Source organism: Aaosphaeria arxii (assembly GCF_010015735.1).
Source record: "Aaosphaeria arxii CBS 175.79 unplaced genomic scaffold BU24scaffold_12, whole genome shotgun sequence".
Taxonomy (NCBI): Eukaryota; Fungi; Ascomycota; class Dothideomycetes; order Pleosporales; genus Aaosphaeria; species Aaosphaeria arxii.
In genome coordinates, this window is record NW_022983485.1 from 640818 (window position 1) to 667829 (window position 27012).

Sequence of the window (27012 nt, forward strand, 5' to 3'; positions counted from 1 at the left end):
TCCGACGTCTGAGCTTTCTTACGGTGGATCGGCGGGCAAGTATGCTCTTGGCACCGACGCCGCCGTGATGGATGGAGCTCTGTGGAACTTCACCGACAACAATCTCATCAATACAACACCGTTCCCCCTACCAAACTACCCTCTCGCACTCCCTCGATCCACCCCATACCTATCTTCGAGACACGCGGATACGGTCCCCGATAATTCGCGTACCAGCGCATCTGCAACCCCCGGGAAACGAGAACGTGATACGCTTTGCCGCCTTGCCCTAAGCTACCCGTTTGTAATCCATCATGGCAAAGGAAGATGAGAAGAAGCCCACGGCCGCCGACAAGGGCAAGGGAAAGGCCGTGAACGGCGAGGCTGAGAAGGAGGTCAAGAAGGACAAGGATGGCAAACCGATACAGGACGACAAGAAGGGCGTGCAGCAGGCTGGTGCGTTCTAGATGTTTAGCCATGTTGGCATTTCCGCGTATACTGACGGCGATGTGTAGAGGAGCTTAGCGAAGAGGACCAGCAGCTCAAGAGCGAACTCGATATGCTTGTCGAGAGGTTACTGGTACGTCAGTCCGGCAGTACATCGCGGCGTCCGCTGTTGATGCGTCCGCTTCTGGGGTTTGAACATGCGCTGACATATATTGCCTGTGATTGTAGGAGCCAGATACGAGTCTGTACCCACCCGCGCTCGAGAACATCAAGAACTTCATCAAGACGTCAACGAGCTCGATGACGGCTGTCCCCAAGCCCCTCAAGTTTCTGAGGCCGCACTACCAGAACCTGGAGAAGGCTTACGACTCGTGGCCGGAGGGCGACAACAAGGTATGATTGTCTGGATTCCGCGCGTACAGGGCAAAGGAAAGCTCATTGTTCTGCAGAAATCGTTCGCCGATGTGTTGTCCGTACTCGGAATGACATATTCCGATGAAGATCGCCTCGACTGCCTCAAATACCGCCTGCAAGCGCCCTCGACGGATCTCGGCTCCTGGGGCCACGAATACATGCGACATCTCGCACTTGAAATCGGAAGGGAGTTCCAGAACAGACTGAACGATGATAAGTCGACTGATGATATCACCGATCTTGCCCTCACCCTTGTTCCGTTCTTCCTCAAGCACAACGCCGAGGCCGACGCGGTGGATATCCTCTCGGAGCTAGAGATGATTGACCAGATCGAACAGTATTTGGACGAGAACACCTACGCAAGAGTGTGCTTGTACATGGTTAGGTAAGTGTTGTGGGAATTCAGGATGTTCTGGGCAATACTGACTGACGGCTTCAGCACCGTGCCTCTTCTCACATACCCCGACAACGACAAGTTCCTCCGCACAGCACACCAGGTTTACCGGAAATACAAGCAATACACACAGGCGGTGGCTCTGGCGATACGGTTGAACGACCACGACCTCATCGAGGAGACGTTCAACTCGACCGAAGACAAGGCCGTGAGGCGACAATTGGCGTTCCTCTGCGCCCGACAACGTATATGGTTCGATGTTTCGGATGACGAGGACCCAGAGCTCCAGGAGTGCTTAAACAACACCAAATTGCCCGATCACTTCAAGGCTTTGGGCAAGGAACTCAACATCCTTGATCCCAAGACCCCCGATGACATCTACAAGACCCATCTTGAAAGCAGCCGGACAGCGGGCCTGACCAACACCGACTCTGCCAGACACAACCTTGCCTCTTCTTTCGTGAATGCCTTCGTGAACGCAGGATACAGCAACGACAAGCTCATGCTCGGCCAGGACCAAAGGACTAGCTGGGTCTGGAAGACAAAGGACGAGGGAATGATGTCTACGGCCGCCTCTCTTGGTATGCTCATGCTTTGGGATGTGGAGGGTGGTCTTGACAAGATTGACCGCTACACCACTGCTGATGACGACATGGTCAAGGCCGGTGCTATGCTTGCCACTGGTATCATCAACTCAGGCGTGAGGAACGAGTCGGATCCTGCTCTGGCTCTTCTCAGCGACGAGGACAACCTGGCGCACAAGAATCTCAACATCCGCATGGCTTCCATCATGGGTCTTGGTCTGGCTTATGCTGGATCGAACAAGGAGGAGCTTCTGGAGTTCCTTCTACCCATCGTTGCTGATACCAACATTGAGATGCAACTCTCTGCCATGGCAGCATTGTCTCTCGGACTCATCTTCGTTGGCTCGGCCAATGGTGAGGTCACTGACGCTTTGATGAACACACTCTTGGACGAGGACCGGACGAAGCAGCTCACTGATAAGTGGACTCGCTTCATGGCTCTCGGTCTTGCTCTCCTTTTCTTCGGCCAGCAAGAAGAGGTCGAGGTCATTCTGGAGACTCTCAAGGCTCTCGACCACCCCATGTCCAAGCCAACTTCGGTCCTTGCCGAAGTCTGCGCCTGGGCAGGTACTGGTGCCGTGCTCAAGATCCAGCAGCTTCTCCACATCTGCAATGAGCACATCGAGGATGACAGTGACGAGAAGAAGGGCGATGAGCTGCTTCAGTCATATGCTGTCATCGGTCTTTCATTGGTCGCAATGGGCGAAGACGTTGGCCAGGACATGATCCTCCGAACCTTCGGCCACTTGATGCACTACGGCGAGGCGAACATCCGAAAGGCTGTCCCGCTTGCCATGGGTCTCATCAGCGCCAGCAACCCGCAAATGAAGGTGTACGACACTCTGTCACGATACTCCCACGACAACGACAACGACGTTGCTGTCAACGCCATCTTTGCCATGGGTCTTTGCGGTGCCGGTACCAACAACGCCCGTCTTGCACAATTGCTCCGACAGCTTGCCAGCTACTACCATAGAGATGCGAATGCCCTCTTCATGGTTCGCGTGGCCCAGGGTCTTCTCCACATGGGCAAGGGCACGCTATCCTCAAGTCCGTTCCACACCGACCGACAGGTCCTTTCCCGCGTGGCCGCCGCAGGCCTGCTCACCGTCCTCGTTTCCATGATCGACGCTAAGCAGTTCATTCTCGGAGATTCACATTACCTGCTCTACTTCTTAGCAACTTCCATTCACCCACGTTTCCTCATCACACTCGACGAGGAATTGAAGCCACTCACAGTCAATGTGCGCGTCGGTCAAGCCGTCGATGTCGTTGGCCAGGCCGGTAAGCCCAAGACTATCACAGGCTGGCAGACACAGAGCACGCCGGTGCTGCTCGCACATGGCGAGAGGGCAGAGCTGGAAGATGAGAAGTACATTCCATTGAGCAGTATTCTGGAGGGTGTGGTGATTCTCAGAAAGGTATGTCCCCCAATGTCACCTATGCCTCTACAGGGGACCCAGCAATATTGAATGGCATTACTAACACATCTGCAGAACCCTGAATGGGAGGATTGAACGTAACAACACTTGTGTGGAAACTAGCATAAATTCACTAGGTAATCGAACGCATTCAATAAATCAATCAATGAAAAACCACCACCCGGAATGTTATTGAGGATTAACAAGAAGACTTTCGAATCTTCTTCCCCCACCTCAATTGTCTCTGTTGGGGGGATCCAAAGTCTAATTAGAAGACCGCAATGATACATACCCGCGAGTTGCTCTCCTGAAGTGAACGAATGAGGAAGAAGGGCTTGTGTAGGGTATTTATCGTTGTGTATATATAGATTAGCGCGCGCTATGATAAGAGAGAATGGAATGAAAGTATTGAATATTACGTTGGGCTGCTTTACGTGATGTACTTAGACTCAGATAGGGATTGTGTTCTGATGAATGATCTCATGGTGAAATTTCCAAATATGTTGCATCAATTGCTGCCTTTCCATGTTGGCCATTGACGATTGAATGTTCTAAGCAGCGTCTTCTCGCCATGTTACATAAATTGCTCCAAAGACAATGGCATCCTTTCCCTCCCCCTTTCCACAACGCCATACGCAGCCAATGTACGGTATAGTCTCGACATCGGATTCAAAGTGTCACTGCTTAATCCATCGTTAGCAACTCCAATCCACCACTCAAACCCCATCTCTCCCACAGTCCAGATACTTCTCCCCAGTTCTTCGGGATCACTGGCTGACCACGTATCGCTCGAGCCTTTGCTGGGACGTCAACTCCATCTCAATCGATCAATATCTCCCACCATTCCAAGGATCAAGACTTCACGTTTCTGGGTTGTATAAATGCGAGATGTAGTCTCTCGTCGTCATGTTCTCACCTTTTCCCTTTAGTTTTGCTATCTAAAGCGTCCTGCGCATGTCAGTTAATCAGTCAGTCAGTCAGTCAGTCAGTCAATACCCCTTTTCTATCCAAAAGATACCAGTTCCTCAAAGACGAATATCACAACCCAGAGTCCCCCCCCCTCTAAAAACAAACACAAGGTACCCTCTCAACCAAAAGTCAAGAATGCCATTCCTAATCCACCACCCCGTCGCGCCCGGCCGCCCCTACCTGACCTTCTCCACGCCCATTGCGTCCGACTTCGCGCGCTGGCGCTTCCGCGTCGACGTCCTCGACCCGTTCGACCCGCGCATCGCGGAGATCCAGGCCCGCGGCGAGGCGTCGTTCGACAACTGGGAGGGCAGGCCGCATCTGGCGGAGGTGTGGAGGAGGGAGTGGGCGAGTAGGTGTACGAGGGAGGAGATGGAGAGGTTGATGGCGGCGTATGGGGTGAGGTGGGAGGATGAGAGGTAGGGTGTAAGGTTTTGGGCGGTGTTGGGGGTATTGTGGAAGGTGGTGTTGAGAATGGTGTTGAAGATAATGATGAAGATTCTATTGAAGATGTTGGTGGAGATGCTAATAGGATAAGATGTAGTATGTTGACAGAGTTGGGTGAGTTGGTGTATTATCATACAGTAAGTGGTTGTTCTATTTTTCTGCATCTTCATCAATGTTGGAGATATGAAAGCAGTTTATTTATTCGATCATAGCAAAGCATCATACCTGAATCGAGGCATTCTTTTTTCAGTGCACTTGAAAACAAACAGATCCTAGCAAGTTTAATGAGAGAAACTGTCCCAGTTCTTCTTCTTCTTCACGTTGGCATTCAAGTGTAGTGTATCGTATATGTACCATTGACGTTGGCCGAGAGTGAAGGAGTACTAAAAGCAGTGGGAACAATAACGCAGCTGTGATTATATTTGCTACCACTAATATTGAAGTTCATCATTTTGAAAAGAGAAAAGGATGATATTTCTATGAAGATTAAAAAATGTAATGGGAGAAGTTGAACAATTATATGCGATATAGGTATGATGATGTTACATGAACGTCCATATAGAAGAGACTATGTTTACGAAAATGAGGGATTTGAACAAGACAAGGAGAAGTATGTCATACCTCCAAAACTGTTCCTATGAAAGTGTATCCCGAATATTAAAAATATTTGATAGCTAAGTAGTTATTGCAAACTCTCTTTGATATGATAGACAAGAGACTTTTTTGCTTGCTCGTCCCCTAGGAGGCTAGGATAGTTGATGCCAATTTCCAGAATCTACACAGCAACAATAATACGACGTAAAAATAAAACATACGTTCAAGGCGAAGTACTGGACTTGTTACCTAGATTCCGATGATAGATATTGTTGCCTAATGCTACATGTTCCATGTTCTAACACATCTCAATGGATGATGGGCAAAAGACAACCGCAGTTGCGTGTTCCGGTGACGTAGGCGACCCCCTAGTAGCGACCAGCGAATGAGAAGCGTTGGTTCTGGTCTGGGGGAACTGAGCTTGGGGGAGGAACAGCGACGGCGCAAGGTTCGAAACGGAACCCCCGTCTCGGTCCTCCTGTGGTGGCCGTTGCGCAACCTCCAACGCGAAACCTCACCACTGTGTTCACTTTCTCTGCTATTTCCCTGCGCACCACCCAGAAATTCCACCCATCCATCTAAACCCTCATCACGCCGATCTGCCTCGGTTTATAGTCCAATTCTTTTCCTCGTAGAACCAAACACATACGCCTCGCGCTCGCCACGATGGATTTCTCCGATATCTTGTAAGTTCCAGCAGTAGGCATCTGCCATCGAAGGCAGGCAGGGAGGAAGGAGAAGGGGAAGCTTCCTGCACAGGCCTTCGGTATTAGCTTTAGATGAAATTTACTAATTCGAACCTTTGCCAGTCGCATTGTGAACTTCGCCGTCGCCGTGTTTATGGTCCTCGGTGGCATCTCGAAGTTCTTCGGATTCAATGACTTGTGAGTTTGCCCTGGCGCAAAGCGTGCTCGCCATCTACCTTCTACCACCGCCGCCGTTGTCATCGTCGCGATCGCCGTATATAATGCAATTGTCATGAAGCTTGTTGCTCTTGATACTGCAGGATAGGAGCTCTTGGGGATGGATGGGAGGGGTGGATCAATATGGCCGATGAACTTGGCTTGTATGGGACCACATCTCATCAAGCTATATAGTTGGCATGGTCTCTCCCGTCCGACCATCTACATTCCATACCGGGATTTTACATCAGTCTCCAAGAGTCTGGGGAGAAGCTCAAGGCTCTTGCGATTCGCACGATGATGGGCAACGCGGTAGCGGTCGTAGCACCAGACTTCGGATGCGACACGCGCGTATCAACATGGACAAAGTGGACAATGGCACTGACAAGGAAATTGTAGCTCAGATATCATTCTCGGTGTTTACCTCGTCCTCTTCGGTGCTGGTAAGATAGCTCGCTCTAAGGCATCGCCAAGCTCTCTGGAAATCGTGCTAATGACTCTCTAGGAACTGCCCTCCTTGGTGCGTATTTGTCATGTCCCTTCGTATAAACAAACTTTAGGCTCTGCGATAGTTGAGTTTCGGTGGACAGAGTCATGCTGTCGGCGCCGTCTCACCTTCCCAGCTCAATGTCTGTCTGGTAGTATGCACTAGTTACTGACGATCCGGAACAGAGATCCAGATCCCACCGCAAGTTGCGCGTTATGCGTCTTTCATGTTCTCGTTCCTCGGACGTGGAGTCTGTACGTATATCTATCTTCTATTATTTATTTCTACTGTGCGCGGACAAGGCTAACGTATGATGCAGTCTACATTTTCATTGGCTCCGTGATTGTCGGCCCGGGATGGTTCCGATGGCTTCCCGGCACGATCGTCGGTGTCATTGGCATCGGCTATGCCGTGCTCGAGTACATCCCGTCGATTGAGCCCCCGGCCAATATGCGGTAAGCAATACATCATAACCAGCCAAATCTGACGGCCGAAGCCGAACAATACCCTGACCGATCACAGTGATGCGGACGCTGGCTGGGGCGCCGAACAGGTCTAACCGTGACCACTCGCCCACCTGGTCTCATCCCAGCCCAAGCTCACGCCCAAGCCCAGGCCCAGGGGGGCCACGCGGTCGAGGATGGCGTTTGTATGATTCCTCCTGCAGATCCGGCTGGGGGACTTGAAAGAGAGGGGGCGGGAGGGGGTGACTTGGGGGGTACCTGCGTGGTACCTGCCGAGTAGTCAAACTTAACGTCAAGTCAAGAAAAGGGACGCAGGTGTACAGAGTCGATGGCCGGTTGGATGTATGTATGTTTGTGCGGAAATCGATATGACGACACTAGGGGGGAATTGCTGTGCGATTAGAACGGACGGAGGGGGTCGTCAGTCGCTATTGAACGTTGTCCATGTTCATTGAAAGATGGGAGGGATGTCCCTCAAGAGAAGGGAAGGGGAAGGGGAGGGAGGGGATCAAAGGGGGGGGGTTATTTCCGCTGAAGTGGTATCCGGGATCCTTTATTCCCTCCACGATGCAGCTATCCTGGCATCCATCATCGTCGTTTATCAACTGTTGTTTTGTGTCGTCGATCTCTCTAAGGTTGTAGATTTATAGATCTTGATTGATTGATTGGTTCATTCATTCCCTTCCCTCCCTTGCCCCTTTCCTTCCTTTTTCCGCTAGATGTTCCGGGAGGGCGAACAAGGCGGCCGCGGCGACAGTCCGAACGAGTAACAATCGATGAAAACGTACCACATCATGCAAGCCCACGTCTCTTTCTCTTCCCCTCCCTCTCTTATCTGATCTCTGAGATGATCGGGAAGGGAAGGCAAGGGAAGTTTGGAAACTTTATTTATGGTTTGGGTGGTGTGCATATGCCATGAAGGGGTCGTCCATCTGGTCGGTGTATATACATGGGTTGTGAATACCCGCTGATTGGATGAATGGGTTCGGGATGGCGCTCGGGATGGTCGGCATGTTCGGGAGGGGAGAGGGTGGGTGGATGGGTATGGGTAAGGGTGTGGGTGTGGGTGTGGATGTTTGCGGTGGTGATGTAATGTATATACCCTGTAGACATAGAGTAGTTACCTGGGTGGTGACTATATGGGAATAACTCGGGGGGGGCCAATTGCTCTCATTTATTTTATATAACTACTGTGTACTTCGCCGAGGGAGGGTAGGCTGATTATTGCATGTAAGCCGAGAGGGAAGTAGAGCGTGACTACGTTGTATGTACTGGAGAAGTAGTCTGTGTATCTGCGAGTACATACACAGTACCGTGTACAAGTAGAGGGAGGGGAGGCAAGCCGAGAACCGATCTGGCGGAATAAACGCTGTGCATTAGCATTGCTAGGATGGCCTGGGGCAAATTAATTTCAACGAAGGGAAAAAAAACTTTTCAAGTTTCTCTGTTGATTTTTTTTCTTCATTTGTCTTTTACTAGATACGATGGTGTTCAGGTACAGCGGAGTACAGTAATGTACTACGGAGGAGATACTTGGAGTGGGTAGTTCACCAAATCGGACACACGTGGGCAGCGACGGGCAACAAAGCCGCCTATGACAGACGTTTGTCTGCCAGATGGACGAGTACGAGTAGCTTGATACTAGTCACGCCTATCTAATTGGGTCAATGGCAGCTGAACCAAGGCCTAGCACGCCTGGCTGGAGGGTTACGAGGCCATTACGAGAGAGAGAAGAGGATGGGACCGGACTTGGCTTTCAGTCGTCCGACATGTCCGACCACGCATCTCGTGCGCCAATCGCACAATTTGATAGGGATAGACAGAAAAACAAATTATCATTAACGAGGAGGTCTTTACAATGTTTGTATTATTTTGTTGAACGTTTATTACTACAGAACGTTGTGTTCTGATGATAATTGTAGTAGAGGGTAAGGTAGGCATAGATTCGTGGAGACTCGAGGGACTTTGGATTTGTTGCTTAGAATCAGAAGTGACGTGATTCGTCCGCGTGCAGACTTCCGTTCACCGATATTTTGATAGTCGATAGTCGATACCTGTTCACTTCTTTTCTTTCTCTTCAACAAACACTAACAGACGATAGTATCGTTAGTAGTTATTGCGACCTATTACCATTACCACTGTTAACCGTAGTCTATTCAAGTAATTAATCAGACACTTTCCTACTTATCGCAAATAATACGAGTAATCAATTAGGTAGCCATCTTACGAGTAGTCGTAGTCCACATCATCGCCATCGCCAGTTAGTCATTCCGTCCTGTCTGCCGGTGGTCGCAATGTCATCCATATGTCTGCCCTGAATATCCTCTCCAGCTCTCCAGCTCTCCTTTTGTCATTCGTGTCTGCACACCTACACACCTGCACTCTGCACTCTGCACTCTAACTCTGCACTCCTCTGCAACCTGCACGCCTCACACGCTGCCTTGTTCCCATACATTCACCCTTCCCTTCCCTTCCCTTCCCCTACCTACCCTACCGCCTACCCTACCCTACCCCCCTCCCTTCCCCCCCCACTTTATTAATCGTCCGTTACTCTTCATCTCCATTCTATTTTCTACCCATTCGAGTAACCTCACGGAGCATCTAACCACTACTCGACTACACGATACTACACACTTAACCAGACTTACTCATTCCCAATTTACCCAGTCTAGTCTGGCCTATTTCCAATCCTCTCCTCACAGTCCAATTACCCGTCTCGCATTACTACAACAAAAGCACCGTCCATCACTTCCACATCCCACTTCACGTATTCCCTTCGCAATGACGAAATTTCTATCTCTCAAATTGTCTGACATCTAAACTCCCCCGTCACCGCCACTATCCGTTATAACAAAATCCATTCCTCCCATCTACCACTACCTCCTTACGAATACCTCTACTACCATTACTACTCGTACTACTCTTCTACTTCCACTACCACACACACTACCGCTACATCTTCTTCTCCATCTCGTTCGTCCGGCGTTGCACCCCTTCCAAGACCAGTCAAGATCTGGCCACCCGCAGCCTCACACACCTAAACGCCTCCGACCACTACGCCAACGCCTACGTTCCTCACTACTTCCACCACTACCGGTAGTTTACTAGGATTACTAGTAGTACTACGAGCACGATTACTACCACCATCTACCATCATCTATCTACTACTCCGTACTTCTACTATTACTATACCACCACGACAACCTGCTCTCGCATACCTACCTACTCACGCAACAAACCCCATATCTCCCCCTCGCTCACTCCCTCATCCTCTCACTTGACACTCACATCACTCACTCCTTTGTTCGCTGGATCACGCTGTACCGCCACACGCGTCGCCGTCCATCAGGTGCCTTGCCTCCTACTTACCCACAAATCCACACCCCCCTACCCTACCCTACCCACGAGACGTTCCCTCCACTCGCTCCATCTTGACTTTCGTTGTCCCTCACGCTACTTCTGTACCCACGTTTCGGGAACTCTTATTAGTCTCCCCATACGCACTTAACGGGCCGACTATCTGGATATCCAATCCCCAAGTCCACGTTCCTATCTTCTTACACTTCCCCCCTTTGCCGCACTTGCTGGTGCTGGACGGCACTTTGCAGTCCTCTTCGCCACCTTTCACTCCTTTATCGTGATATGGCGCATGGTTCTGGGAGCGGAGGCACGTCCTTGGCTCCTACCCCTACCCATCCTCATCACCTATCTAGAGAACACAGCAAGGAGGACATCGAAATGGCGGAGAACCTCAGTCTCCTAAATAACTCACAAGAACATCACTCTCGAAAACCCGAACTCAGCCCTCAGCTCCCACAGCAGCAGCAGCCCCAGAAGCCGCTGTCTCCGCAGGCTGCCGTATCACCGCCACCCCAGCAGCAACAGCAACCGCAACACCAACAAAGCCAAAGCCCGCACGTCTACCACTCCCTCCAGGATACCGTACCGCTGCAGACAGCCGAACAGCCAGAAGACGCACCCACGCCTGCCACGATAGCCTCGACAACAAGAAGCACCGCTCCGCTAGGGAATGCGCCAGTGACTGGCCAGACTTGCAGGTACGTCTCCCATAATCCAATCATGCTGTAGGCGCGCCTTTGTGCGCTGTCGCCAGACACACGATCACTTATCTCTTGAAATCTTTGAAGCTGATGGGAATGCAGTAATTGCGGGACGACGAGAACGCCCCTGTGGCGCCGCTCACCGACTGGAGAGACCATCTGCAATGCATGCGGCCTGTATCTCAAGGCGCGCAACCAATCGCGACCGACCAATCTAAAGCGCAACACCGGCCCGCACCCCATAGATCAAGGCCATCAAAGCCCTACGCCTGGCCAGAGTTTCGACCGAACTGGCTCACCCACAAACTCTGCCGGTCCATCCAGAGGCCAAACGTATGTCAGCGCTGAGCACGTCGCTTCTGGGACTTGCCCGGGTGGGGGCAGATGCAACGGCACGGGAGGTCAGCAAGGCTGCAATGGCTGCCCGGCGTTCAACAACCGAGTTTCCAAGACCGCCCAGTTTGCGTTGGCACAAGCAAACGCCACTGCAGGATCCAGCGACGGACCGAGTGGGGGCGAGGGAAGTGCTCAGTCGGCCGTTGCAGGGACAGCCGCCATTCCAGCTTGTCAGAATTGTGGGACGACGATCACGCCGTTGTGGAGGAGAGACGAGGCTGGGCATACAATATGCAATGCTTGTGGTAGGTGGAATGGTTGCTTGCCATGTCTTTCATGAAGGTTTTGCGTTGTTGAATGTGCAGACGATACTGACAAGTCAATGCAGGGCTATACTACAAACTTCATGGCGCACACCGCCCGGTCGCGATGAAGAAACAGGAAATCAAACGCCGCAAACGTGTGGTACCCGCAATTGGAGATGCTACCGCCTCGTCCATAGCAAGCACCTCTCCACGACAACGTGCCGCCGAGACCCCACGATTCGAGCACTCCGTCTCGCCAGACCCCACCACCGCCATCGAATCCAGCGAGAGCTACGCGCCGTCTCCGGAACCTCCTAGGGGTCCTATCGCCGTCGACTTCACAAACTACAACACCAGAAATAACCCGTCCGTTACCTCCCACCCGCAGGGTCCTGCAACACCGTCCGGCATGGTCCCTGGTGCGCCTTCGCCTCGAAAACGGAGCCTCAGTGCCCATCTCGAAGACGACAAGCCATCGACGCCCGTAAACCCTATTCCTCACCGCCCGAACGCCATCTCCTCGATCCTGAATCATCCCACGGATGCACCCGAAACAAACATCGATCCATCACTTTCACACTCGCACCCTGCCCGCACACACTCCGCCGCAAACTCGAACGCTTCGAGAACCAGTCCCGCCTCGCAGGAGGACAAGTTCGCAAGGAGAGATAGGCTGAGGCGCGAAGCCGAGGCCATGAGAGAGGAACTAGCAAGGAGGGAGAGGGAATTGGAACAAATGGGGGATTGATTTCGCCAAAACGGGGGGCACGCATTACAGTTTTTTCTCCGACACGAACAACAGCAGGCCAAAAAAAAGTAACATGACCAAAAAAGGTGTATTGGGAACTTTTCAAAAAACCAACTTTTAGCGTGCACAATCCGGAGTAGACTGGGATCAACAAAACTTTTTCTTCTTCTTCTTGCTTTGGCTAGATGTAGACAATGGGGGGGGATGCCTGTCGTTGTCCTGCCAGACTGTATGTCTCTCTTCTCATGTCTTTACTTTTTTGTCTCCAGTCCGTTTTTTTTTCTTTTGCTTTGCTTTCTCATGGGTCACGATAACTACTACGGGGGCTACTCTTCTTTTCTTCTTCGGAAACTCTTTTTTTTAAGCACGGGAAATCAACGACGTTATGAATTTGGGAAATTAGGTTCAATGACAGACAGGGACGGGATCTTAACTCGGGTCAAAGGATAGGGTCTATCTAATTGATTTATATTTGTCGGTGCGTCCGACTTTGTCGCTATTTGTTCCACTCTTTGTTTTTTTGGAGGTGAAGATGATGTTAGTGAATGAATGAACCCACATGCGACTGTTTCACTCGGATTACGGAGGGAGGGGTGGGGGAGTGGCTGCTTGTTGTTGGTAGATGGCATGTTTCTCCGTTGACTACGAGGAGGTATGTGAGAAGGGTACATAACTCACTCAAGACAAAAGTATTCCACTGCATCTCCACCATTGAGTGGTTTTGGTCTTTGGACCACGGGTACATTCTGTCTCTTCTACCTCTTTTTCCAGCCCTCAAGCCGATCTCCACTTTGACAATCCATGGACAGCATTTCCTTTCCAGACATTCACGTATTGGTGTGCGTATACACACAGAGATTTGAAGTAGGCATGAAAGCATTGCACGGTCCATCGCCATTTCACTCGCTCTGTTTTAGTCGAGTGGGTAGAGGGGAATGGGCGTAAGTCAGTGTAGCGATGAGAGGTTTGCTCGCGGTCCTGTACATGTATGTTCGGTTGAGCCGATGAGAGAGGGAAGTTTCCACACACTTGTTTGCATCCCAGGAGATGAATTTGCTCGATGGTGTATACTACAGAATTCCTCTGTGTGCATGTGAGAGAAAGAGGCACTCAGTATCCAAATCGCATCTCTAACACATCAGACTATCCTCCGAATCCATAGTGACAACCTCGATACTTACATTCAAAGCACTAAGAAAAGTGACCCTTCTACCACGTACAACAAATACAGACACAGTGCCTTAGATTTTCCATGAAGTTTTTCACGGAAAACTCATCTCAAAACTCATCTCATCTCCTCCCCTCCCCCCCACCACTCAAATTCACCGCCCTGATTGGCCCATATCACGCACGTGACCTTTCTCTCTCAGTGAACCCCTTATCAGATCCCCGGCTCCCTTCACGGCCACCGCAATCCACACTTCTCCCTAAACCTTCCTAATCAGGCAACTTGCTTCTTATCAGATCGACTTTTAGGACCTCTGGTGAACCCTTTCACTTGGCCGACGGTGAAGTGAAAGGCCTCGCGATCGACACTTTTTCGTTTTACCTACCGCATTAGGAAGGTCGAGTCACATGATCCTGACTAAGTAAGCATAGAGCTGCCGGATTAGGAAGGTTTTAAAAAAGTGTGGATGGCTGGGCCTGAGTTCACCGTACCCAGGGAACGTGGGAAAAGGTGAACAACCTGCCTAATGCGGTAATTTAACGGATTTGCCGTCGATTACGTTGGCCCATCTGCTCACCGCGCCAAGGGATCTGATAATGTGTTCACTGCTTTTTATGTAGGTGAACATGCGTGATGTAGAAGGGTTAAGGGTGTATGTCCACGTTTGTTAGGGTGAGGGAAAAGGGCTTGCTGTGTTTAATGGGGATTTAGGGAGTTTCCTGGTGGGGAAGGTTAGGTTGTGGTGGTGGAGATGGGATGGATGGGATGAGATGGTGGGTAGCGGAGACGGAGGCGTAGATAGGTGTCGCGTGTAGGGTTGGTTGGAGGATGTGAAGGTGTATGTACGGACTCGTCGTTTAGTATCTTGAATGCGAGATGATCTGCGGAAGTAATGGTTGAAATGTTAATTAGTTTCCTGTGTCTCTTGTTGTACGCCGGCGGCACGGTACGACTTGTAGAGTTAAGGACCCTTTTTGTACGCATCACGATCTTCCACCTCTTTTACTCCATCACACCAACAAGACATGATACATATCATACAATCAGACAGCCACATCCAAACTCACGCGCCATCAACCTCACTCTCTCCACCCACCAAACCAGCACCTCCAAAATCCTCGGCTAGATTAGGGGGCACGTCAACCCTTCTCGGCGCTGGGCCTTCCCCATCCGGCATAGCCTACATAATCTCCATCGTATCTTTTCCCTCCGCCATCCAAACATGATCAGAAAAAAGTCTTGGGGCTAAGATATCCTAAGTCCCTCGGCTGCTTAATAAAAACGAAATGTCGTTCGCCTCGCGCATCCGCCCCCCTCCCCCTATGGTTGCTGACGCGCTGTGTTGCGAGCAAAGACACACGGCCATGAGTCGGTTTCTGAGTGCCAGCGGCTGCTGTGCGAGGCTGCGATAAGGGATTGCGAAGAGACGGAATTATCGTGTTAGTTTGTTTGATTCGGTTTGGGTGTCGGTGGGTTATCGCGGGTGCTAAAGAGGTGGTATTATCGCATCGCAGCGCATCACTGCTTGAGCGTGGGAGAGAGCCCGGGAAGATTCGACGAGCAGGCAGTCCATCGATGGGCTTGCTATATTATACCCTTCACGCATTTCGAATTCATATTCAGTCTTTCCAAGCAACGAGGATACCCGGAAGCTGGAAATATCATAATCGCAAACCAAATAAGTCGACATCCAAAACGGATCTCACGACGACAACAAACAACTATATAATGTATTCTAAACAACACAAACCCAGGCGGATACCTTGGTTGGACATCACAGGCATATCGCTCATCACCCTGGTCTTCATAATCCTTTGCGCCACGCTGCTACCATGGAAGAAGACGACATCAACCACCATAGGAAAGCCCAACATCTGTCCGAATCGACCACCAAGTCCCGCCTTCGTACCGAACACCCAAGGACGGTATAACTGGAGAGATTACCCAGCCAAGTATCCAGTCGAGTCGTACGCTTCTCTGCCTACAGACGAGCCGGCGCCCATTCCAAGGATCCAGTTCAAGTTCGGACGGTCGACGCCTGCAGAACAGAAAAAGAGACTTGAACGACAGGAGGCCGTCAAGGCGACTTTCAAGCGATGCTGGCAAGCATACAAAGACTTCGCGTGGACGAAAGACGAACTGATGCCAATGTCGGGTGGCTCGAGAGAAACCTTTGGCGGTTGGGGAGCCACTCTTATCGACAGCCTCGACACGCTCTGGATCATGGGACTGCAGGAGGAATTTGCAGAAGCTGTCGAGGCGGCCGTCATGGTTGACTTCTCGCCCAAGGGTGGAGAGATCAACATGTTCGAGGTCATCATCCGCTACCTTGGAGGCTTCATCGGCGCATACGACGTCTCCGGCTGCTTTGACCAGCGCCTGCTGAACAAAGCCGTTGAGGTCGCAGATATGGCGTATGCTACGTACGACACGCACAACCGGATGCCAGTGACTCGATGGGACCCGCAGAAAGCCGTCGACGGCGAGGAACAGCTCCCCCCGTACTCTGGATCCATCGCCGAGCTGGCATCCGCCAGCCTGGAGTTCACACGCCTCTCGCAGCTCACTGGCGACATGCGGTACTTCGACGCGGCGAAGCGCATCACGGACGTTCTCCACGCGCAGCAGAACCTCACTCGTCTACCGGGCATGTGGCCCAAGGACATCGATCAGCGGATGCCGAACCTGAAAGTCGGCGTCGAGTACACGCTCGGCTCGATGGCGGACTCAGCCTACGAGTACCTCCCCAAGATGTACCAACTCCTCTCTGGCCGCGGCGACGAAGCGAACCGATATCTCGACATGTACACCTACGCCATGTCCACCGCCATCAACGCAACGCTCTTCCGCCCAATGCTGCACGACAACGCGGACATCCTCTTCGCAGGCACCCTCGACAAAGGCAAACGCCTCAACATCGGCATGCACCTCTCCTGCTTCGTCGGCGGGATGCTGCTCCTCGGCGGACGCCTCTCCTCAAACACCACGCACGAGTCCCTCGGCCTTAAAGTCACCGACGGCTGCGTCTACACCTACCACTCCACGCCCTCTGGCATCATGCCCGAAGAATTCTCCATGACCGCCTGCCCCTCCCTCTCCGCCTGCCCCGTCACCGGCATCCCGTCCTCCTCCTCCCCCTTCGACCAAGTCCTCGACCCCCGCTACATCCTCCGCCCTGAGGCCATCGAAGCCGTCTTCTACGCCTACCGCGTCACAGGCGACACGGCCTACCAGGACGTCGCGTGGGCGATGTTCGAAGCCATCGACACGCACACGCGGACGAGCATCGCGAACGGCGCGGTCGCGGACGTGATGAGTGAGAGTCCGGGGACGGAGGATAGCATGGAGAGCTTTTGGCTCGCGGAGACGTTGAAGTATTTTTATTTGGTGTTTGCGGGCGAGGAGGTGTTGGGGTTGGATGAGTGGGTTTTTAATACTGAGGCGCATGCTTTTAGGATACCTGGGGGAGGTGGGGAGACGTGATGGGTTTTTCTCCTGTGGATATGATATGTAAATGGAATTTAAGATTTGTTTGTATTTGAATGGCGTAGGGTGTCGAGATGGTGGTGTTGGTGCCATTGTGATATGAGTAGAGGTCTATGTGTGCAACCATGTTGATATTCAATGCTGTAAAAGCTTCCTGTGGCCGTAGTTTTGGTCACTTGTCTTTATCTGTGGGAAGTGTGCGTCGTTACGCATTACTGCGATGGGATTACATAGTGCACTGTTCATTGGTAGATGTCTAGCAAGAGATGTCGTTGAGATATTCTACGTCGAATGGCAATAATGGATATCTACTCTCTACGTACCCACTCATCAAAACAAACCACCAGCAGTACTGACCATACATTTAACCTACTACACAATGCTCAAGAATAATCTCTTCGAAATTTCCATGTTGTCGTCGAGGAGTCGGTCACCAGCCTCGCACGCCACAAACACACATCCAATGCCTGCCCTTCCCTACTCCTCCTCCTTCTACCACCACCACCACCATCACCACCAATAGATCCCCCAGGAAACAGTGCAGCACCCGCACCACATTCCCTCCCCCGCAACCTCTACCGTCCCAATCCAATCCCCAAACTCTCCCATCGCCCGCCAAGCCTTTCCCTTTCCCGCCGTCGATCGCGCGGACACTACGAGACAAAGAACCCCCCCGCCTCAACCGTTTCCTAGTCATATACTTTTCAAAGAGAACACTAAATGGTACTTCCCCGGCATCCAATAGCTGGGTGAGGTTAGTCGAAGGTATCCGTGGCGCATTGCTGAACGGCTGGTGCGCTAAGGAGCGAAAGGGAGAGCTAACCCCCGCATTTCTTTTGTTGGTGTGAGATGCTGGGACCGGGCGGTTGGTGGTGTAGATCGATCGCGGTTTAAGAGATCTTGGGGTTCGTGCGTTTGGTGCTGGGTGGTGGTGCTATGTGGTACGAGGTGCTGTGTGGGATGAGGTGCTGGTCAAACGAGGTAGCGGCTATTGGAAAGGGATTTGAGGCTGATAGATTGGTTGGCCGGGTGGAGTAGTTGTTTCTGGTTTGCTGGTTGCAGGTATGTCTGTATGTTTGGATGGGACTTCGACGGTGGAGTGAGTCTGAGATTATCTTTCTGTGTTATCTCGGACTTCGTTGATCTTTGATACACGTTCAGGTTATTCATATTGCTTGGGTACGAAGATCAAAGTAAGATATGCTGGGTATAGGTCGTCAAGGATGTCTGCCTGTTGTGACGACCCAATGACAACGAAGACGTGTTGTGGTATTGTTTACAAGTGGTAAAGTTTGCATAGAAGTGCTGTCACGTCGGCTTGTTTACATTTCTGTTCGGTGATGTTGCTTATGTCTGATATGCCCCAGAGCAGTTGAAGAGAATCTTGACTGTATTGCCATATGTCAGGTCGAAGGGTGTGCTGAGAAGGGAGGAATCTGGATATATCAACTGTGTGAAATGATGACTGTAAATTTGATAGTGTGTATAGATGGGTACGATTCTCTTTAAATGCGAATATTGTCCCCTAAATTTTCATACTCCGTACTGTTCTTCGTGTAGTCTTGTGCTGATCTCGCTACTGTTATCAGGGCTGGTGAACTTTCGCTGTTGGACATCTGTATGCTGTCATGTCTTCTTACTTTGTGTGGTGTTAGCATACAGAAAGAGATATCTACTTGGCCTTATGATTAGTTTGTATTGCTTTTTGAGACACATGTGGGAGAGTCATATCGCTGTCTTCTGTTGATGTCCGGCATCTTTCTCCGAATTGCAAAGAACCGAGCTGTCGCAGATCAGTTTGGCACTATCATGGCAGCGACCACGGAGTCATGGCACCGACGAACACAGAACTCCAACAGTGTCATACTCCAATACGGCGATACTGGGAAAAGTCAAGACGACGATAGCGTAGACGCGGTCCTTGGGTGAGACTGTGGTAAGTTTTATTTCCCTTTCGATGTGGGTTCTTCTTTCTCGCATTTCCTGGCTCTGTGCTTCAAAGCCTACAATTGAATACTTGGAAAACTTCGGGCCTGTGGAAACTCCCATTGGTGCTGCAGTGTCGAAACATACAGAGCTTGAAACTATTCTCAGCTAAGCTTTTCCAGCCCCGGCTGCTGTGACATCGATGCCGCGCGGGACCTCAGACGTGGCTAGTTCCAGGTGACCCGAACTTCCGAACACGGAGATGCACGTCGTGGATGACGACCATCGCGACGTCGATTTGCGAGCAACCAGGCGAGAATGTAGTTCGAGAACCTTTCGTTACGAACGGGCACTACGACGATGCCGAGGCGAGCGCTGGAACGTCCCATGATGCACCGAGTGGGTCTGTACGGGCGACTTCGCCGTGATCACAGCAGGCAAAGTCTACGGCGGATGCCGCGAAAGAGAAGCTGGTTAAGTACAAGGGCGTGCATGAAGCACCCGCAGAAGTGAAAAATCACCTGATGGTACATGAAGATATATTGGATGCGGCTCTTGTCGGCCTACCTGGCGAGGTGCCAAGGGCATATCTGATCCTGAGAAGACCTGCCGCATTGAGCAAGGTCGACGCGAAGCTGTGTGTCAAATTCCAGACTAGAAATCGAGAGAACAAGCGGAGGCAGAAGAAGAGGCGAAATCGACTCTGCGAGGCCTAATATAGATGTATGCATACACGATAGGTTAGATAATCGTTCATTGCTGATCACCCGCCGAGTCTGTTGGAATAGTAATGGCATTTAGGTTTCCTCGTATGAGATTGCGATAAAGGTGTTATCGTGCTCATTAAATCAGCCCTGTAGACCCGCGGGATGACAGCCTAATGCAAGTAATGAGCGGCCAGACTTTCGGAGCCGCCTACCCAACGCCTATTCAGTGCAAGTCGAGATGGTTATATCCGAGCGAGGAGGCCAGTCGCTTGCATCTTAGCGTAATTGTATTTAGAAACAATAATTTGATAACGTTGGTATTGGTGCGAGATTCGAGAATAGTATCCTGGGGCAAATCATTGCGATTACTACGATGAGAACCCACAAGTATGTACCCGTGAACGAAAATCCATGAGCCAGTGACTCAATGACTTTCGTGTGCTGGGGAACACTCGGTCTTTAGAAGTATATATCCCGAATTCTATTTTTGAAGCAGCATCACCGGGTCGCAGGAAAATGTGAGCAATGTCGTGATTAACTAGAGCAGGGTAAGCGCTTGCTTTGGACGTCAATTGTTCATCAAGTCCATCTTCTTTCTCCGTGCTCCGTGGGACGGAGGAACGATTTGGACCGAAGCGAACGAACGACGACAATTGTGGACGATTGCATGCAAGGAAACGTAACGTAACTGCAAGGCAGCAGGGGAAAACGCCGACACACCGACAGGCCCGAAGCGTGAAAGGGAAGGATGATTTTTACTTGATCGCGGAGGTGTACGATGTACGAGCACATACGATTACTGAACTAAGGAGTAGAAGACCACTGGTGGTTTAGCAACGTAACAAGTAACTAAGAGCGGACGAAGTGTGTAGGTAATGGATGGTCGGCGCGGCGATAACTAATACCCCAGCACGCTAACTAGTGCTAACGCCGACACACAAGGACGAACCCAACAAGTTACAACGACAATCATTATTGAGTCAACCACCAACCATCGTCCATCATCCACCGACCGGTCATTGATCATTAGTCCGTTATTTCGAATAATTCAGCCGCGAGCAGTTAACAGTCTTGTCCACCTGTCCCAATGAGGATGCCAGTCAACTTGGAACATCTCCATCCTCATTCAACCCCATAGAGAGACACCACGTTGTCACAAGTCACAAACACAGCCTTATGTTTGAGATGCAGATGGAAGTCGGTCCAAGGTCTGGCATCAATGGGGCAATGGGTATGGAGTCTATGGAACAAGCATCCTCGCCTCCAGGATTCATTGTTGAACCTCGACTATTGCCTCTGACAGGGTAACAGTCCCCCAACCCTTGGCTGTATCACCCCAGCCTTGGCCGAAAGCGGAAGCATAATCTGGTGATCGGGTCTGGAATTTCTTTGAATGCGATCGAAGGCAACCACCAATACGGACCCATTACCACCACTTGGCCGACCGCTGTGCAGTTATCTGCGAGACCTAACGAGAGACTCCTCTTCCTCCCCGGACGCCCGAGCTAAACCCATGTGAGATGCCCAGTCACACATCCTGGCCATGAAGGCGGACGGCTAGACCGGAACCTCAAAAGGCCTTAAGACCGTTAAGAGACTTAGCCGCTTGGCCCGTTCTTAGTGATTCGTAAGTGCTCGCAAGTGCTGGAGGGATGAGTTATCGTCATGCAGCCAAGTCGTGGTCCCATCGAACGGTCAATTGGTCCATCGAGGTGGGGATAATGGACTTTACCAGGGTCCGTCCCCCTTAAGGGCGACTATCAACGAATAACAGCGTTTAACCGCGAGATATCGCGATTACGAGTAGCGGACATGGGGTTAGGGTTTTGGATGCTGTCTTGTGCGTTTGTTCTCCTTCTTGGGTGAGGCCACGACCGATTCCCCAACTCATGTCTATATAGTTGGGTGGATCCCCCGGAGTTCACGATGTTCGTTCGTCATATACTCACGACATCTTACTTCAACCTTCATCAGTCCTCAAGATTGATTTGATCCTTGACCTCTACATCACCAATTGGTATACCATCCTACTACACACTATCACCATCATCAATCGACTGTACCTCCCTCCTCACTAAACAACAACCACAATGTCTTCCCCATCAATCCAATACGTCTACATCCCCAACCTCGTCGGTCGACAGGTTCTCCGCGTTCCCGTCCTTCCTTGCGAAGATCAGACGCTCACGACATCTCCCGGTCTCTCGCTTTCCATGGATGATGCAGCCCCAATGACCACCAGGGCATCCCCACTCCCGCAGCTCAAGCGAAGAGACTCGGTCTATTCCCGCGAGTCCTCCCCATCTCCTAGCGAGGAGAGCGTCGATGAGGAAGAATGAGCGTTTACACCATTGCCGGAGTACAAAAGTGGATTCCGAATCTGATCAATTGAACAATTGTCGGAATCATGATCTGGAGAAAGATAAACTACAACCACGGGCGATTATCGATCTGTCCTAGCTTTCTTCCCCACAATCTTCGGAAATTGCGAGAATGACGCCGAGCAAATGCATGCTTGCATCATAAGCCCGCCCGCCAACGAAAGAAAAGGCAACACGAGAAATTGCATGAATCGTACAGCAGCCAGCACGCGAGACGAGCCACGAGCAACCTTTTGGAACGACCGAGAATCTTCCCCCTCCCCTCTCCACTGGACAAGAAAAGCGGAAATTGATCGCACGACTCTTGGGTTCATTGCCCAGACACGGGAGGGAGAAAACACAACTAATAGCCTCACAACCTACGTCAAAAGTAGGCAGGTGGAGCCTGAGGCAGGCGAGCGGAGCAGCGGAGCACGTTCCAGCCCAGCCAGCCAGCCAGCCAAAATTTTCCTCTCTTTCTTCTTTCTGCTTTCGCCGAGTCCGGGCGGAGAAGCTTGGGACTTGGGTGTTCTTGGGGATTTTTTTCCAAGCACCAAGCGCCAATGCATGGGCGGAGACGTGGTCCTTGTCCAGCCAAGAGAGCCCCTCCTCGTTGCATCGGAGATGAGGTGCATACCAATTAATCACCTTATATTTTTTCCTCTTCATGCCATGAAGAAGGATGAATGGGAAGATCGTCGTCATCACGTGGGGGATCGGGAAAAGAAAAAGTTCTTTTCGAAAGGATCATCGAAAAAGGTTTCTTGGTTGCGGGTTTCATACTACACATCGAGTATCATAATAACCTTCTTGTCAATATTTAACTACATATATCTTAACCACAACCTCTTAATACATACTATCTACATACATCCTATACAAATCGTTCTTCTGCTCACAGTGACATATCTTCCCAAATCCCCCATCCCATCTCCACCGTTCATCCCACCCGCATGCAATCATCACCACATCACCTCTTCAATCCTCCCCTCCTACCCCCACCGATCATCACCCACCACAAATCGTTCTCCCCGAAGTTAAAAAAGAAAAAGGAAACACAAAAAATAGCAAAGCACGTCATCACACCTCCTACCCACTAACCAACCAACCAACACCTCACCTCACCTCCCCCCACATTCCGTCCCCACACACGTTACCCACTGGCTCGCACCATGTCTTTCGAATGCATACTGCGTAGTGAGTAGCACATTGCTACGCATGTACACTGCAGCGTACATACAAACAACGCATAACAGCATAAACCACAGCCGTATGCATAGATCATAAGCACATAAACTTTCCCACACCGTCAACCACACATCGTCCATGTCGTGCGCCCCCTTCCCCCCTCATCCCAATCCCTATCACCCTCCCTATCACACTCCCGATCCCACGATCCCACAACCCCACGATCGCACAACAGACAGACAGACGGGACGAGCTTGATACGATATCGGCGTCCCCGCCCCCGTACACAGTATTCGTGAGTCGGAGGGTTCATGTGAAGCGAAAGGAAGGGCAGGATCAGGGTGTGACTTCGATCCTTTCGTTGGCCTGCCTGCCTTTTTGGGGTTGGAGTTGTCGTGCGTAAGGTAATTTTGTACGTGAGGAGAGGAATAGTGTAGGTGAGGGAGTGGTTTCGATGTCTTTTAAAATGTCTTCGTTGTAGTTGGCATTAATGGAGGGCGATGGAGATAAGGAAGGGACCCAATCCACGAGGTCGTCTGATTCCGCTCTTCAATAACAAGAATCATGGTAATAGTATCAATGATATCTATATTCGCAAGATTATATTAACTATCTTGTTGTGTAATCGTTCGTAATATGTCGTTCGTCCATACATAGGTATGTATGTAAGTATGTGTGTTCTATATACTCCGATTCCTGTTCCCTTTCCCTTGACCCTTGAAAATATTCCATTACATATTCCATCCTGCCTTTCCCTTTCCCCCCATCGCGCCTCCGTACGAACAGTTGAATTAACCCTGGGGCGGGGGTGTGGCAGGATACCTGGTTCCGATTCCTGATTCCTATATCGGGAATTTGAGTAAGATAGACAGAGAGAGAGAGAGTTTGTGAGAGAGATAAGAGGAACATGAAAAAAGAAAACGGTCTAATGCATATGGAGTAACGCCTGCGCCATGCATGTGAAACAAACAGATTTTGAGAAAGTTGCTGAAAAACAATGGCGAGTGAGAGGATGCGAAGGAGTCACGCTCTTTTATGCGGTCAGGAAGAACCCTGCGACGATGGTGAGCGTAGCGGTCGTCCACACGATAGTGCTTGCTCCCGTGCTGATGCGGATGGCGGCCGAGGCCTTGTTTCCCTTGAACTTGGAGCCGTCTCCGTTGATGACCTCCGTGCTGCCCAATAGCCATTCGATGTTGGCGACCACAGCTTCAGAATCGCGCACTGGGATCGAGATGGCTCCCGTCGAGGACGTTCGGATGGGGGCTGGGTCTTCATTGGCCCTCGAAGCCAGGCCGTCTGTGTCAGAGTACTTCATTGCGTTGAAGGTAGTGGTATCGAGGGATTCGGCACCGTCTGCCGTAAGGTAGGATATGAATACGTCCCTGTCTTGATAGTCGCTTCCCAAGTCGAGGTTGAATGTGAAGCTCCCCTTGGACTCGGAGGAGTTGGCCATTTTGGAGTTGATCAGGACCAAAGACCGGAGTACACCTTGCGCGTAGGAGGCATACGCCCTAATGCGGCCTTTGTAATCGCCGCTGCCGCTGGCCTTGACCGATGCAATCTGTGTGGTACCGTTGCCATTCCCGATGATTTGTGCGATCGCGGCGTGGGCGTAATATTGGGGTCGCACGTGTTGGGGGTTTCCGTACCATACTTGCGGTTGCCAGGCTGAAGCATTCGAGTCTACGGTCATGTGCATCTGTACGGATGAGATGCCAAGACTGGCAGCGTAGAGGAAGAAGTTGAGAGTCCATAGAGATGCACCGTGAGTGTCACTAATTCCATGGTATCCGATAGGACCGATCGAGCACATCTCGCGCAGCACAAATGGGAGGCCCGTCTTCAAGCCGATAGCGGTCTGCTTCTCCCAGTAGAGGAACTGCGTATTGGTTTGGTCCAGGTCCATGAGGTCGTCAAGTGTTATTGGTTTGGGTGTCACCTCGAAAACTAAGACACAGTTAGTACGACGACCCTGCATGTACTACACCCGAGACCTCAACTGGGCTCGATAGAACTCACAGTAGAAGTAGTCGTGCTGGTTCCAAGCCGACACGTATTTGTTCCCGTTCACTTCGTCCAGCATCCCGTCATCAATCAGCATGTTAATCTCAAAGGTGGTTCCAATGGTACTGGCCGTGGCCTGGGCCTCGAAGAAGTTCGCAGGCAATCCGGCAGGCTTCAGTACGCGCTGATAGATGGCATCCGCTCGAGCTAGGAATTCCTGGGTGTACACCTTCCCGTCCCAGGGTGCAGTTCGGAACAGGTTCTTCAACCATAGATCGGGCTCGTTTCCAATTTCGAAAGAGTACAATTTAACATTGTTCAGGTTATCGACCGCCGCCTGGGCCATGGTGGAAATGCGCTCGAGGTAGTCTGCTCCGCTGTAGGCCATGTTCAATCCGACGGTGACTGGAGTGTCCTTGGGGAATCTTTCCACCGCCTCGAAGTATCCCGGCCCGACGATGATCGAATCCGCGGCGTATGTCCCCTGAGCGCTGGACGCAGCGTTCGGCTTCCACGCAACCTTCTTATAAGTCTCATCGTATATCAAGTAGTCCTGCGCGTTTCCTCCTAAGCGAATGTGAGGGGGCTTTCCGGAGTAGTCTGCCAGGTTCTGCATCAATTGGATGGAGAAATTATTCGGGGTTTCGTCGCCAGTGAATGTGAACAGATTGGACGGCTCGATACCAAAGCCAGCGAAGGACGGGTCCAGGGCGTCAGAAACAGATGTATCGGTAGCCTTTGGGGCGATCGACAAGGATATGGACTGAGCGAGGGACTGGGTCGCAAACGACAGTAAGAGCCCGGAAGGGCATAACGAACGCAGCATGTTTGCTAGAGCGCCGACAACGCGCGCAAACAGATACAGTGGAAATCAGAATGCACGCAAGACAGACGAAGAGCGAGTGAGGTATGTGTAGGGGGAAGAGGAAAAAAACGAGAGAGAGCAAGAGCGAGTGAAAACAAGTATGGGGAACGAGAGAGAGGGAGAGAGAGCAAGAGGGAAGGTCGATGATAGAAGAGGGTAGATGGATGATGGAGGCTCCGGAAGTCGAGACCCACCAGGGTAAGTGCAAGTGTATATACAAGTAATTGGTAAGTATATTTACCTGTATTGGAAGATGTGCTGCCTTGTTATTACAAGTATTAGTCTATCCGCACCCACACCTACAATACAAACATCCACCCACCCGCTATGACTTTTGAGCAGGGCAGGTAAACGGCCGTAAACCTGTCAAGCAACATGGGATGGGATAAGGATGCGTCACGACGGGGGGGGCTTAGTGAATGGATTGGGGAAGGCGGCGCCGGGGGCGCGAAACCTCGAAACCTCCTTGTGCGGCCGGAGCGCTCGGGGCTCCAGTATTATTTGTTGAAGCCGCGGTGGCGTTTGAGAAAATATCGCAAAGAGAAAAAGACTTGACATCATCCATAATGCGATTTGAAACATCGGTGAGGTAGGAGTCAATGATGCACAAAAACCTGAGGCGGATGCATATCGATTGATTCACTAATGCTGGCGGGCCCTTTGTCCCTTTCGTGTTCCCCTTCCCACGAGGGAATAATGGATCATGGGGGTACAAAAGGATCTTCCTCTAGGAGTAATTAGGGAAGTTTGGCC

At 51.1% G+C, this 27012-nt stretch overlaps 9 protein-coding genes across 9 annotated transcripts; 7 read left to right on the top strand and 2 right to left on the bottom strand.

The window, feature by feature from the left end:
* Positions 1 to 93: 93 nt before the first annotated feature.
* Positions 94 to 3698, top strand: BU24DRAFT_400629 (26S proteasome regulatory complex, non-ATPase subcomplex, Rpn1 subunit). The gene is made up of 6 exons (XM_033525461.1): positions 94 to 435; positions 495 to 559; positions 655 to 819; positions 876 to 1225; positions 1280 to 3239; positions 3315 to 3698. The coding sequence occupies exons 1-6, from the start codon at positions 294 to 296 to the stop codon at positions 3333 to 3335; spliced, it is 2703 nt and encodes a 900-aa protein (XP_033378353.1). The 5' UTR covers positions 94 to 293; the 3' UTR covers positions 3336 to 3698.
* A 645-nt stretch (positions 3699 to 4343) lies between these two features.
* On the top strand, positions 4344 to 5535 carry BU24DRAFT_455183 (uncharacterized protein; the record flags this gene model as incomplete). Its single annotated transcript, XM_033531358.1, has 5 exons — positions 4344 to 4560; positions 4695 to 4792; positions 5099 to 5150; positions 5187 to 5265; positions 5366 to 5535. The coding sequence occupies 5 exons, from the start codon at positions 4344 to 4346 to the stop codon at positions 5403 to 5405; spliced, it is 486 nt and encodes a 161-aa protein (XP_033378354.1). The 3' UTR covers positions 5406 to 5535.
* Positions 5536 to 5761: 226 nt separating this feature from the next.
* On the top strand, positions 5762 to 7347 carry BU24DRAFT_455184 (COPI associated). The gene is made up of 9 exons (XM_033531359.1): positions 5762 to 5935; positions 6059 to 6133; positions 6256 to 6315; positions 6551 to 6594; positions 6657 to 6671; positions 6712 to 6792; positions 6824 to 6892; positions 6958 to 7093; positions 7161 to 7347. Exons 1-9 carry the CDS (start codon positions 5916 to 5918, stop codon positions 7195 to 7197), a joined length of 537 nt encoding a protein of 178 aa, XP_033378355.1. The 5' UTR covers positions 5762 to 5915; the 3' UTR covers positions 7198 to 7347.
* Positions 7348 to 10744: 3397 nt separating this feature from the next.
* BU24DRAFT_436888 (uncharacterized protein) lies at positions 10745 to 12552 on the top strand (the record flags this gene model as incomplete). The annotated part of the gene is made up of 3 exons (XM_033530182.1): positions 10745 to 11160; positions 11266 to 11804; positions 11888 to 12552. The coding sequence occupies 3 exons, from the start codon at positions 10745 to 10747 to the stop codon at positions 12550 to 12552; spliced, it is 1620 nt and encodes a 539-aa protein (XP_033378356.1).
* Positions 12553 to 15448: 2896 nt separating this feature from the next.
* BU24DRAFT_436889 (glycoside hydrolase family 47 protein) lies at positions 15449 to 17203 on the top strand (the record flags this gene model as incomplete). The annotated part of the gene is made up of 1 exon (XM_033530183.1): positions 15449 to 17203. One exon carries the CDS (start codon positions 15449 to 15451, stop codon positions 17201 to 17203), a length of 1755 nt encoding a protein of 584 aa, XP_033378357.1.
* Positions 17204 to 19407: 2204 nt separating this feature from the next.
* Positions 19408 to 19848, top strand: BU24DRAFT_414461 (uncharacterized protein; the record flags this gene model as incomplete). Its single annotated transcript, XM_033526219.1, has 2 exons — positions 19408 to 19539; positions 19570 to 19848. 2 exons carry the CDS (start codon positions 19408 to 19410, stop codon positions 19846 to 19848), a joined length of 411 nt encoding a protein of 136 aa, XP_033378358.1.
* A 2414-nt stretch (positions 19849 to 22262) lies between these two features.
* BU24DRAFT_69242 (uncharacterized protein) lies at positions 22263 to 23280 on the top strand. Its single transcript, XM_033534546.1, has one exon. The coding sequence runs from the start codon at positions 22347 to 22349 to the stop codon at positions 23238 to 23240; it is 894 nt and encodes a 297-aa protein (XP_033378359.1). The 5' UTR covers positions 22263 to 22346; the 3' UTR covers positions 23241 to 23280.
* Positions 23126 to 23948, bottom strand: BU24DRAFT_428052 (uncharacterized protein). Its single transcript, XM_033529379.1, has one exon. It carries the CDS (start codon positions 23525 to 23527, stop codon positions 23321 to 23323), a length of 207 nt encoding a protein of 68 aa, XP_033378360.1. The 5' UTR covers positions 23528 to 23948; the 3' UTR covers positions 23126 to 23320.
* Positions 23949 to 24154: 206 nt separating this feature from the next.
* BU24DRAFT_379297 (glycoside hydrolase family 79 protein) lies at positions 24155 to 26685 on the bottom strand. Its single transcript, XM_033524690.1, has 2 exons — positions 25410 to 26685; positions 24155 to 25337 (listed from the first exon to the last, which is right to left on the bottom strand). The coding sequence occupies exons 1-2, from the start codon at positions 26218 to 26220 to the stop codon at positions 24421 to 24423; spliced, it is 1728 nt and encodes a 575-aa protein (XP_033378361.1). The 5' UTR covers positions 26221 to 26685; the 3' UTR covers positions 24155 to 24420.
* Between the last annotated feature and the right edge of the window lie 327 nt (positions 26686 to 27012).